Source organism: Copadichromis virginalis, linkage group LG12 (assembly GCF_057382275.1).
Source record: "Copadichromis virginalis isolate Kocher_CV1m ecotype Utaka linkage group LG12, C_Virginalis_male_GT1.1, whole genome shotgun sequence".
NCBI classification, from domain to species: Eukaryota; Metazoa; Chordata; class Actinopteri; order Cichliformes; family Cichlidae; genus Copadichromis; species Copadichromis virginalis.
In genome coordinates this window covers 13,955,966-13,969,247 of record NC_140629.1, presented here as the reverse complement: position 1 = coordinate 13,969,247, position 13,282 = coordinate 13,955,966, and the positions used below count along the sequence as shown (strand labels likewise).

The window sequence follows — 13,282 nt, the reverse complement described above, 5'->3', positions numbered from 1 at the left end:
GATGGAAAGCAGAAGATGGCTGGAGCTCTAGAGGGTGAGACATGGAGAGCAACGTATGAAGTCTGCAGCTGGCAGAGAGAAGAAGGCACAGGCGGGGGAGAGCAGAGGAGCAGCATGTCCCCATGCACTGCACAGAGACTTTCCTTTACATGGAGCCTTTCCCCTCAAAGACATGAGAAGTCAAAACTTTGTTAAATGGCCTTTAGGTAATTTGAAAGTTCTACTTTATAAAATCCACCGAACACTAGAAATACAAGCAAAGTAATTCACACAAAATAAAACATCAAATGAGACCAACCATGACCATGTGATAAACTGTCAAGAATGGAGGAAAACAGAAAGTCAAACGAAATAAAGGGGGGGTCTCTTAAAAAGAAAACAAAAACAAAAAAACAAACACACAACATTAAGAAAACAGAATGGCTGCAGCTTGCTGATGGAAAGTACATCAGAAAGTCTGAATCACACACCAGCGCCTGGTCCCGGTTGAGCCTGGACAAAGACTGGGCCCTAGCCTCCCTGTGGGGGCTGTAATAGACCCTGTCCAGCTCGTTCAGCCTGCCCTCGCTCAGGGCCCCTTCCCTGGAGTAGTTTCGCGGCCCAGCATCCCGACCGGGCCCAAAGTGCTCCCTGTTCCTAAAATCACCCGTGTGTACCGACTTGGCCGCGATCACTGGGACATCGGAGAACTCCTCCTCCACGCTGCACTGCCGTGTGAGAGTCCTTTTCCGGCCCATGGCCAGCGCCCGCCTCTCTACGGGGCCTTCACAGTGAATGATGCGCACAGGTCCTCGCATGGGGCTCCCGTGAGCGTAGTAACCTCGATGGCCCCGCCCTAGAGAGCCTTCTTCTTCACTGCCGCAGTCTAAACCGCTGTCAGGGCTCTTGGTGTTCTGGCGGTTGGGTCGTCCCAAGCTGCGGTCGTCGGCGCTGTAGCAGTACCGGCTGTCGGTGAAGCGAGGGGAAGAGCGTTGGCGTTGCAAGCGGGTGCTCTTGCTGGGGGTGAGATGGTTGCGCACGTGAGCGTCTTGGGGGTACATCCTCCGCTGAGTGTGCGGCGTCCCCGGTCGCCCCCCGTCTTCGAAGGACAGACGCTGACCCATGCTGTCCACGCTGTCCGACTCTTCCTCGGCCACCTCGGGGATGCTGTGGAGACGCTTGCTGCGGAGCGACTTCTGCTTCACCACCTCCCTCTGGAGGTCCCAGCAGTCTCTTTCCTCAGCTAAGTCCTGACGCTTGTAATATGCCTTCAGTCGCGACCGAGGTTGGGGGTAGGAGGGGGGTTCAACATCCCACAATTTCACAGTTCAGTTCAAGTAAACGGTTCAGTTTATATTTTTGCGAGGGAGGGGGGGGGGGTTTGTAAAGTTTTTCGAAGGTTTTAGAACAGGCAGGAAACAACACAGTGTGTGAATAGAACAAATGGGGGGGAAAGACAAAATAAAGACAGAATTAGTTATTTGTGGCTATGTGGTAAGACATGCAGTCTCATTCCGTGAGGAGGAAATGGCATGCTCTGAACAGGAATCTGTCACAGCTTTAAGATGGAGCGTTAAATCGTAAAAAGTGGACACAGAGTTTACACATGGAAAACATTTAAACGAATGAAAGTACTGGACGCTGTGAGTGTTACAGGTGAGGGCGGTGGGAACATTTATAAGGATGAAATGAGCAGATGAAGTTTTTAAAAAGCAAAAAATGAGAAGAAAACAAAAGAACAATGCCAAGCTGAGTGGACGCACTCCTCCTGCGTATTCACATCGCTTTACAACATCTAAACGTTTAAAGAGAATAAAAAATGTGCAGCAGAGATTTACACATAGATGTGATGACAAAAAGGAGATGAAGAACTGGCGCACAGACAGAGTTAATACACCAGTATATACCCCTCATTAACACCTCATTGATCTACAGGTTTTACTGGACAAAATCAGTGGTATGCTAACCGAACCTGTAGTGATTTTCTGCTATAATACAAAGAAAAGATCAGCCAATACAGTACAGGTAGCTCTCGCTCTTATAATAATGCTTTTCTTTCATGATATCAAGTTGTCTTCCACACATCCCCGCTGACAGACCAAATGAAGACGGGATCATGTGCCGACAATGTTAACAATAACATTCAAATTAAACATTAGGACATGACAGACATAAACAAAAGTGGATATTTCCATTTAAGTACTCACTTAAATGAGATTCCCATGTGCACTTGATATGCCATGACCCTTTGATACAGTACAGTATATTAATAGTTGCATTTCAAGTTCACAGTCTTAACATTTTGACTTTCAACACTTGTAAAACTAGTCTGGTACAGTAAATCGAGCATCCAAATGCAATGCAAATGGTAAAAGAAAACACTGTATTTTTTTTGGGGGGGGGGGGGGGGGGGGGGGGGGATTTGTTTACACCCTTTCCTTCTCACATGCATCTTGTACAGCTTATGTATACACAGCCATATGATCAGCCTGGGAAGAATAAAGCAGAGCTGGAGGGGCAGGGGTGGAGGAGCAGGTAGGGTGGGGAGAGTAGGGAGGCTGATTCGGCTAACGCAGCTAACAGGCACGGGAGATTAGCCAGGCAAAGCCACGACGGGCCTGGTTGTAGAGCTTGTGAAAGATAGCAGGTATCTCCAGAGGTGGCAGAGCCCTTCTTCCCTATATCTTTATTTCTCCCCACCTTCCTGTGTCCTCCCTCCAGGCCACTGTAGAGTGAAGGCGTGCAGGTAAATATGTACCTTGAGAGTGTTGTGAGAGTTGATGCTGCGTCTGCGGCCTTCCTCCAGCTGCATCTCAGAGTAAAGATCCTCCTCGTCCTCCTCCAGGATGTCAGACAGGTCAGATCCTCGGCTGCTCTCTGTGTAGTACTCCTCACTGTGGCTGTAGTGGTGATGATGGTGCTAAGGGAAATGAATGAGAGAAAGCAAGCTGAAGAGCGATGGTAAGTAATAAAAGCTCTGAATTCAGGTCCTTTATTTTCAGCAACTGTGTGATGCTGTCAACCTGAAACCTGCTGAATCTGTCCCTTTAAGAGTTAAGGAAGTTCTGAATGCAAGATGTATCTTATAAAGTGTCCAAATTATAAGCCTACAGTACATATTATAATACACACATTAAGATGGGACTCGGTTTGATTTCAGACTGATTTGATTTGATCCAGCAAACCGATTCTCCTGACACGCTGAGCACAGCTTGTGTTTTCTGTAAAGTACCTGTCTGCCTAACTCGGAGCCTCTGAGGAATTCATCCACTGAGGCGCCTCTCCTCCTGGCATGAGGCGAGTCGTAGCCATCCTCCTCCTCATCAGAGTTGACAGGATGCAAAGCATTACCTCGCTCACTGAAGATATTCCTTTTCTCGACCTGACAGGGGAAAAGTCAAACTTTTAGATGGAAAAAGGAGAGAAGAATAACCGAGAGGATGAGAAAGACAAACAAGTTGCTAACTATCTTACTATATTTTCACAAATCTAATGATTTCCTCCAAAGCACTGCTTGTTTACAAAGCAGCCTAAAAGATATTACCATTAGCTTTTTGGCTGAGAGCTCTCTCATCACAAGCTGTGAAAAGGTTTAAGAGTGAAATCCTCACACACCCGGTTACCCTCAGCAAACACTCTCTGGGCAGCTTCCCTGGCCATGGCCTTGGCGATGGTGTTGGGGATGGGGACTCCCTGAGGCTGCGGCAGGATCCTCTGTGGAGAGGGAGATCGCTGTGGCTGGAAGGGCGGTGGCTCCAGGTTGGGACCTCGCATGGGAGGCAGCGGAGACGGGGAGCGTTCCCAGGGCTGGGCTGGCCGCAGGCCCACCTCATGCTCTTTGGTTTCTGGCTCTCTGGCACTTACTAATGGTTTGGATTTGGGCATGGAGTTGCGGTGAAAATGAGGCTGTGGATAGGGAGGAGGGGGGCGGATGGGCTGCGAGTGAGGCTGTGCGTGGGGCAGCGTGTGGGGCTGGGGTCGAGGCAGAGGCTGCACCTGGGGCTGAGGGTGGTTCGGGGGGTACGTCGATGGATAAGGAGGGTGGGTTTGTGAGTGAACTGGGTGGGGTGTGGGATGGGAAGGTGCAGTGGTTCTGTGGGAAAGGCGTGGAGAGCCCAAGAGATTGTGCGGTATGATGGCCACAGGTGAGTCCTGGGACTCTCCTTGTGTTGATAACGTCCTTACAATGACTTCCCTCGCCTCCAGACCCTGAATCCTGGTTAAGTCCACAGTCACATAGTCTGCTGTGGGGTACAAGACCTCTGCTATCTGCATTTACAAAGAAACCAGAGTCTTTACCAAAGGGCAATTCAGAATGTCCTCATACAAACATACATGTATCAATATGCATTCGTAGCTTTTACATCTTGGCTGTCGTAAAAGTTCTACGAGACAGTTACCATAATTTAAAAACTCACTACAGGCAGATTTGAAGCCTTACAGCCACAGCACCATTTTTATACTTCACACTCACTTCACACCTCTCAGGGAACGTCCAAATACTTAATAAATAAAGCATATATCTGGCATTTAGTTCAAAATAAGATAAAAATGTAGTTACTGGATACATACGTGTGCATAACAAAAATAGCCTGTAGAAAAAGGGACCCAGGGCAAACCTGTTTATTTCTCATGCCTCGGGGCTGCATATGAACATTAAAGACTTTCTCCAGGAGATGGCAATAGAGTGCTACTGAGAAGTTACAACTCAGGAAGGCAGAGGCTACCCATTTTAAGATCTGCAGTGTAAGACTAAAAAAAAAAAAATAATAATAATTTTTTGTTTGTTACCTTTTGTCCCTTTGTGCACACGGCGTAGCCTATCACACTGGCTCCGTTGGAGGTTCCTGAAGACGTCAGGGGCGGCGGCTTCCATCTCACCTGCAGGAACCCGGGTGTTTGACCACACTGGACCTGCACCTCCTGGGGAGGGAGAGGGGGGCCTGCGGAGGACAGTGCACATTTATCAGACAAGGAGAGAGGAAATAAAGACAGACTGCCTGTTCCTGCCATCCCTGCCTGTTTTATCAAAAAAGAATGAGCTGACCTTTGTACTGTGGACCGCTGGCGTTCAATATCCACTTCACTGTGGGATGGAATAAGCATGTTCTCAATCTGGAGGATTTGTAGTACACGTCTCGAATTTAAAACCTATTTCACTAAGATGAATAGCTGGTATATCATATGATAACATCAGTCGGGAACGGCTGAATAGCAGTATTTACCAGTAGGATGATTTTTCTTTCTATCTATAAACAGGTTTATGTCGGGGCACTGGTTGAAAAATCCAAGTCTGCCAACATTGGCTATATGTATAGCAATATCATGCTCTTGCTGACAATATTCTTCCGAGCCTCAAAAAAACCCCAGTTTGCTATTTTCTCAATCTGTCCATCCTGCATGCATACTAAACAACATGCCCATCTGTGCAGCGCCGCCGTTCACCTGCAGCCACACAGCGAGCAAGAGGGAGTCACAGTCAGTCAGCAGAATCTCCGAGCCGTGACGTGCAGCTGCGCGAGCGTCCGGGAATCTACATCAGAGCAATCTTAATCACATTTCTAAGACTGACTGTTGGGAAAAAGCGCAGTCTCTGAATAGCAGCAGTAGCTGTTTGGAGATTTCATTTCCTCTTGTCATTTTTAAACGGCCCCCGTCACAAACAACGCGCTCTCCTCCGAGAGCCGAAACGAGTGTTTAAATGAATATCTCAGTGGAGCCACTTTCATTAGTAGTGGACACAAACGGCAGGCGCTGATTTCCAGGGAGCGAACTGGTAGCCGCTCTGTGCGACTAATATTAAAAATGCATCACTAAGCACTAATGAAGCAACTTGTTTGAAGAACACACGCTGAGTGCAGAAGCCTAATATAGCACTTCCAGATACTGCCGTCGTCACTGACAGCGGCTGTCTGCCTCCACTATTCAGACAATTTTAGACGCCTCTAATTAACATATTCAATAGATGGATCGTTTAATGAACTCTCAGCATGCGGGCTCGTCAGCTGCCAACACAAAATGTCAATTCAAACTTCAGCCTCGATCTCCGTCTTTCCCCCCTTTCTCTCTCTCTCTTTTTTCACTTCTTGACGTCATAACTCTCTGTCATCTCCCGTTTGGCTCCACTTTTCTCAGTGACTGCCATAATAATTGGAAGTGTCTCCTTCCATGGTAAATGGAAGGTGTCACACATTAAACATCCCTCCGAGTGCATATAAAAAGCAATAATATGAACCATATTCAATCTATAGGCAACAACGGGCTGACTAGTTTTACCTGTCCATGGCTTTTCTCGCTTGACAGCAGGGCCGTGAGACCCAAGTTAACACTGGCAACAGTCAAGCAACAAAGAGCCTCCTGGGAGAAGAAATCCCAGAGATGCATGCTTAATATTTACACCCTTGTTTTCAGAATACTTCTTAAGCGGGTTTTCACATTACAGCTTTATCGGAACGTCTTTTTTCTTGTTTGTTCGTGTTTCTACCCTTTACGTCTTATCACAAAAGCACACACACAGATCCTCGAGGGCAATATAAAGGTAGCTGGGGAAGAATCTAAATGACTAAAATGTTTGTAAGTGTAATGACCTTGATGCGTGTGCCCGATTAAACACGATGACTGGTACCTCAGATGGAAATTTTTCAGGCTTTTATTTATTGTGAAATCAAAGCTTTTTATGCAGAACAAAGTCTACCGTTCAGACTGGGATAAAAAGAAGGCCGTGTTAGCCTTTTATCCAAAGCATTTTGTACCTGCCTTGGTGCATTTGCAAACAACAAGACTTTGCTTCACACTGAGTGTCTGATTAACCTTATTTTCGCATGCAGCAGGCAGCTGTTTGCAGTTTGTATTGGCACCAAACAGCAGATAAGGTTAAGGACTAAGTGAGATATAGGAAGGGAAGCATGTTGTTACATATTTTTCTCAGACTTTGCTGAGTCTGTTGGATGTGTAAACATTCAACATTCACCTCAACAACTTTATACTGCCCCCAAGTGGGAAAAAAGAAAAAAAAGATAGACAAGCCAAGGCAAAATGTATTTTAAGCACAACACAAACCTTCAGCAGTAGTAGTAGTATTATGTGTCTTAAGCCACACCACCAAGGATTTTGTGAGGCTTTACTTCAGTAAGATGGACTGATCAACCAACCAACCAACCAACCAAGAGACTAACATTGATATCTCTAGTCATGCTACCATGGCTACAAATATCCGAGCATTTCTAGCCACGGCCATGCAACCATGCACCATGCAAAGGAAAATTCCTCCACTGCTGTGATTCACAAAACCAATTATTTCTGCACTGGGGTGACTTACGTTTTAAGGACTGACCTGCAGGCTGAGTGCAGAACTCCACAGAGATTTCCCTCTTTTCCCTTTGATCCACTGGAAGCTGCCAAGGCACCTGATGTGGCTGTGCGACAACCTTCACCTTGTAAACTGTCATCGGCTTCAAGTTGAAAAACTTGTACTTATAGCCCCCTGCCTTGACCATGTCATACTCTGCACCGTTGAGGAAGATGGTGTGACTGTAGTTGCTGTTGCTGGGCATCCAAGACAGCTCAGCAGAGGCCTGCGTGATGCTGTCCACCCGCAGGTAGTAAGGTGCCACCACCACGTCCTTACCCACGAGAAGAGTGCACCGAAGTTCGTCTGACGGGCCCCTGTCAGTGATGCTCTGCACTGAGATGCGGTAGGTGTGTGTGGCCAGATTGAGCTTTTCAATAAGAGACTTTGTCCTGCCCCCGTAGGGGACACTCATACGAACCTCCTTATCCACCAAGACATTGTAGCCACTAATGGAGCCCCAGCCCGGTGGGAACACCGGAGGATCCCAGCCAATAATCACACTTTTGGCCAGTTGCTTAATCAGGTTGATGCGGCGGGGATAAGGCACAATGTCTTCACCGACCTCGTCAATGCTGACATCCAAGGTTCCCGTGCCATTGGTGGAGGAGCCCAGGAGGTCCATGCCCAAGCTGCTGGTGCTTAGACAGTCTAATTTACTGTCAGACAGCAGGCTGCTTATGCCTGTTCCTGTGCCGACCCCAGGTCTTTGAGGCCTCAGGCTACTGTGGTTGAGGTAGCCAGGTTCTTTAGTTAATATGTCCCTGTGCTGGACAGAGGGCGCCTCCTCATCTTGGATAAAATCTACAAAATTGGATGGGACGAGTCCTCTCTGTCCATCCAGCAGCTCTCCTGAGGACACAATAAGGATGCAGCTGGTACTTTGGTCACGTGGTAAAGTGCAAGATGTGATAAAAAAAAACAAAAAAAACACCTTTTTAAAAAAAGGCCTGACCTTCATAAAAGCCATCCTCGTCCATTGTTCCGTAAATGTAAAGGTACTTCCCAGCCACCAGGGGGAGCTCTGCCTCAGGATGCTCATTGGGTCCATCATAAGGATTGTAACTACAGTAAAAAGAAAACAAATTAATTAGCTTCCAAAGTGCACACTTTTTTGTTGCAATTATTCTCCATTTGGGTTTGTTTTATATCAAACACCACAAACATAATATGTATGTCGAGGAAAACGATTTGCCGAGCGCTGCTTTGAAAATACAAAGTTTTTTTTCTGTTCTATTATATTTGGCTGTTTGCAAATATGAGAGGGTTGAAGAGAGTGTGGGTTGAAAGCTTTGGCCCTGTTTCACAAATCTGTGTGCTTGAGGATTCCAATTATTTTCTATGCTGACAGGTTATTTTCTTTAGCAGCAGAAACACTGAGTCACATTTAAGACCACAGCGCTGCGAGAGAAAGCAAATAACAGAGCAAGATTTTCAGTTCAGTGCGAGAGATTTTCCACCACCTCTGTTTTAAATGATCACAATGATTTCACTTTGGTTTAGGGGTAGGGGTGTAACGTAAGCACAAAGCCCTGTAGGTTTGAAATGATAAACTCATGAGGATCAAACTTTTTTTCCATTTATTTATTTTACAAATACAGCAGTGGTTGAAAAAGTAATTGTGTGTTTTGTGTGCATACCTGTAGCGAGCAACACACAGACGGACCTTCCCTGTGAACCGTGGTTTGGATCTGGTGGTGGAGCTGAGATCTTTGTCCATCTGGAGAAGGAAGCATTCACAGATTTTCACAGTTTCAACATCGAATGCTTCTTAATGTTTGCACGTTCCCTTTGGTTCAATGTTTTAGCTTGTGTCAACTAAATATATTTGATCAATCCCAAATAATCTGCATGAGTAACACCGAGAAGCCTCCTGGATTCCCGCTGTGTGGATTTTCTCGTGTTCAGCCCAAAGACATTATTTAGATTAAAATGAATCAGCATTTTCCCAAATGTGCCGTCTACGTAAGGGATCACAGAGGCATGAGCGAGGGAATGGATCTAATACTGGTGAGTTCATCTTAAAAAAAAAATTATAATAAAAAGCTTTTTCACAGAAACTATTAGAGCTCCACTGACCTGAGTGACAACAGAAATGCTTTTGGGTAAATACGTGGAGCAAACGATTGAAATTATTGGGAATTCTCCCACGTTGTGTCTCAACGGTGTCGTTTGGGATTTTTAGACCGTCTTTCCACAGTTTATTAGATTCCATTTGTTTGAGATGTATCGAATCGATCTGATTTCGGACGTGTAAAAAGATAGAGTACAAATGGACACTATAATATACCTCAGAGAGTAAAGCCCGCGCTGGACTGCTGGCTCGACCGCGAGTGAGGAATGTTGGCTTGACAGAGAGGAGCTCGGGCTTGTCTCCGCTGACTTGGAGTGGTCGGATGAACTCCGATATCAAAGATCTGCTTGTTGGGGCCTCATTGCCTGTGGAACAAAAGCAACGTAGCTCCACACATCAAATATAACAGAACTAATATCAAAGTCAGAATTTTCATCTTGTATTTGATTGCATGCTGTCCTTTAAAAAGGTTCTGCCATTTAATTCAATTTGATTTCATGAAATTTTTGTTAAGCAGGATGATTGATGTGGTTCTATCAGAGTACTTGTTTGCTTTGGTTTTATTTGTCCATCACTTCTTTGGTGAATCTCGTTCACCTTTTTTCATCAATTACTGAATTAGCTCTGTCTGTATTTATAGTCCTGTGCTTCTCCTTGTTGTCTGTGTGATCATCTGCGTGTACTCTGTGTTCCCCGGCTGTTCCATCCTGGCTCCTAGTTTTTTTGGATCACTTTATATCATTAATCTGTGGACTGTGTGCTTGTTTCTGCCTGAACTCTGCTGTTGCTATCTTCTTCCTTTTGGTTTGATTTGACTTATTCTTAGTTCTTCAACCTAACAGCATCCATGTGTTCTGTGATCTCTGTGTGGATAACCTGAATTTAGGACAAACTGAATAAAAGTGGCCCGATAGATACTGATTTTGAGGGGTGACGAAGGAAAGTGACATCCAGAATGAAATGCAGTCAGCGCTGACATCATGCATCTCCACTGCTCGGCTCGCTGTTACATCACAGGCACTGTTGCACAGTGTGCCTGCCAGTGTCTGTCCTTATCCTGGGTGAGGTCAAGCCAGGTCCTGAATCAACTGCTCCTGTTTCTCAGCCTGTTCCTGAGAGTGGTGTTGCTCCTTGAGTCACTCGCTAAAGTTTGGACTGTTTCTGTGTCAGGCAACTATTCCTGAGTCTGAGTCAGCTGACACATAACCAATTACTAAGACTGTCCCAGAGTCAGCTGCACTTTTCCAGCCAAACTCGGCTAAAGTCTTAATGGCCAGTACAGAGACTTGATTGATACTCAGACAATAAATTAAACTCCCGGCTCGACTAAAGTAAAAAGATATTTTTACTCCACCTGCAACTCCTGAATCGACTTACGCCACACCTGCCCAAAAGCCTAAACAGCACTGATGACCTACAACCAGTTCCTGAGTCATTCTACTTGCTGGCTCCCAGTGGCTACAGTGGGAGGATAGATGATATCTATTAACTCCCACCCTGAGGAAAACTGGTCTGCTGGAGTACCAAGATTCAGCCCCCTTGAGTGTCCCGCATCATTCCCTGAACTTACTCAGTTTCCCCACCTTTCAAGCTGTCCTTTCCCACAAATAGATCCCGCCTTCACCGGCACTCCTTCCTGTCTGCTGAGCACCTGTGCTGCCCTCCTTAGTAACCCAGCCACTTTGCTATCCCACCTGTTCTTCACCCACCACGCGTTACTTTACTTTTGTCTTTGAGCCCTTTAAATGTAAGTTTTAAAATAGCACATAACTTTATTTTGTAAATGTGTAAAATTACATAGCAACAACAACCTAAACAACACGTTGTGCTGTAATTAGTGAGCAACTTATGCATTGATTTAAAAAGTTTCACATACTAGAGGCCATTTAAACAGATTACAGGTGACACAGCTGTCTTTGACTTAATATTTCTAAACGTTTTATTAATTTGACTTTTTATGAGGGAAGTCATAAAAACTACTACTACTAATAGTTCCTATAAGACTGGAATGATACATCTTAATTAACTGTACACTTGAATACAGGTGATCTGCATTTCGTTGCCCTGTACCTGTGTATGTGCAATGACAATAAAGTTGAATTCTATTCTATTCTATCTACAGTACCGGCGTAACCTTTATCTGCTGAAAGCAGAGCTTTAATGCTAACAAATGGCCTTTACCTTTCTCTGTGGGGGCAGCCAGTCCATTAAGGAGCTGTGACAGGGATTTGTTCGGAGACCCAGGAGATTCACACACAGTTAAGGGTTCAGTGCTGAGGATATCAAACTTCCCAGCCTGGAGCCGAAACTTCTCCAGCTCTTTAGACAGGAGGTTGAACTGCTCACTCTGAGTCCGACATTTCTCCTCCAGCTCGCGGACTTTGGCCTGATGGCGGGGAGGGAGGAGACACATTGAGACAGAAGCGAGAGACAGAGGAGGAGAGAAAAAAGGATGGGAAAGGGAGAAAGATGGAATGGAGACAAAGAAAATAAAAATAAAAAATAATGATAAAGACACAAAAAGAGTTCACGCTATATGTGAACAAGAAAACAGACATTTACTGTAGGACTAATAACACTGATCAGTCATTACAAAGAAAAGAAACCTTGAAATGACTTCTTGACCACTACTGACGGTACATTATACAAATCGCATGCACAACTATCCTACAGTTCATAATAACAGTACTCCAAATAAAACTTATTTCAAAGCATACCCAAACTGTCTTAAAGGATGAGGTCGATGATATTATATGTTTTTGTTATTGCCGTGTAAGACCTTAAAAAGACCAAAAACAGAAAGCTTTAAGCGAATTGAGGCAAACAGTGTTGAAAGCACACTGCAGCAGAGGGCAACGTGTTTCTCAAACTGTGATGAGCATGAGTAGTGCAGTTTATTTTAAGTCTATCCCACACACTCCACACCATCCAGGGAGTATGCACTGGTGCTCTACTACTAACTGGGTCTGTATTTATCCGAAGATGAGAATAGCCACCATAAAATGCACTACCGGTATTTACTTCAGTTTGCGTAATCTCTGCTGGAAATGCAGAATAGCCCTTTTTTGTATATTTGTCACACTTACATTTTTTCAGATCATAAAACAAATTTCAATATTAAATCTAATACTAAAGATGACGCCAGTGAATACAAAATGCAGTTTTTAAATGATGATTTTGATTTATCAAGGGAAAAAAAAGCTATCCAAACCTACCTGGCCCTGCGTGAACAAAGCAATTTCCCCTCTTGTTAAATCATGAATAAACTTTGATTAACCACATTTATTTGGAACGCTGATTTTAGCTTAGGTCTGATTACTGCCAGACCTGCTGAAACAAGAAATCACTTAAATACAGCTTGTCTGAAAAAGTGAAATAGGCTCAAAGAGCTCAAAACGTCAATCTGAAAAAACAGCCGAGAAACAAAGTTGACATCTATCGGTCTGGAAATGGTTACAAAGACAGTGAACCACAGTGAGTGCTATTATCTCCAAATGGAGGAGATATGGCTTGAATAGTGGTGAATTTATCAAAATGACTCCAGAAGTGCATTGATAGTGGTCACAAAAAACCCAGAAGGACATCTAAAAGACTGCAGGCCTCACAGTTAAGGTCAGAGTTCATGAATCAACAATAAGAAAGAGAGTGGGCAAAAATGGCACCCATGAGAGAGTCCAACGAGAAATCCACCACTGACACAAAGGCTTGTCTCACATTTGCTGAAAGACGTTTTGATGACCGCTTTTGGGAAATATTCTGTGGACTGATGACACAAAAGCTGAACTTTTTGGTAGGTTTTTTTTCTTTTTTTCCTAGTGTGAAAGCAACACAGCATTCCACAAACATGGTGGTGGCAGAGTGATCATGTGTGGCTGGTTTTA

General features: G+C 44.8%; 1 protein-coding gene across 1 annotated transcript in view; it reads right to left on the bottom strand.

The window, feature by feature from the left end:
• The window catches only part of rimbp2b (RIMS binding protein 2b), a 108,978-nt gene that overhangs the window by 15,941 nt on the left and 79,755 nt on the right, over positions 1 to 13,282 (bottom strand). Inside the window, exons 12-21 of the mRNA XM_085474820.1 lie at positions 11,583 to 11,787; positions 9,618 to 9,766; positions 8,968 to 9,047; positions 8,283 to 8,392; positions 7,313 to 8,179; positions 4,771 to 4,922; positions 3,595 to 4,248; positions 3,212 to 3,361; positions 2,738 to 2,899; positions 471 to 1,247 (exon numbers count right to left, since the gene is read on the bottom strand). Coding sequence (XP_085330946.1) covers positions 471 to 1,247; positions 2,738 to 2,899; positions 3,212 to 3,361; positions 3,595 to 4,248; positions 4,771 to 4,922; positions 7,313 to 8,179; positions 8,283 to 8,392; positions 8,968 to 9,047; positions 9,618 to 9,766; positions 11,583 to 11,787 — 3,306 coding nt within the window. The remainder of the gene's footprint in view (positions 1 to 470; positions 1,248 to 2,737; positions 2,900 to 3,211; positions 3,362 to 3,594; positions 4,249 to 4,770; positions 4,923 to 7,312; positions 8,180 to 8,282; positions 8,393 to 8,967; positions 9,048 to 9,617; positions 9,767 to 11,582; positions 11,788 to 13,282) is intronic.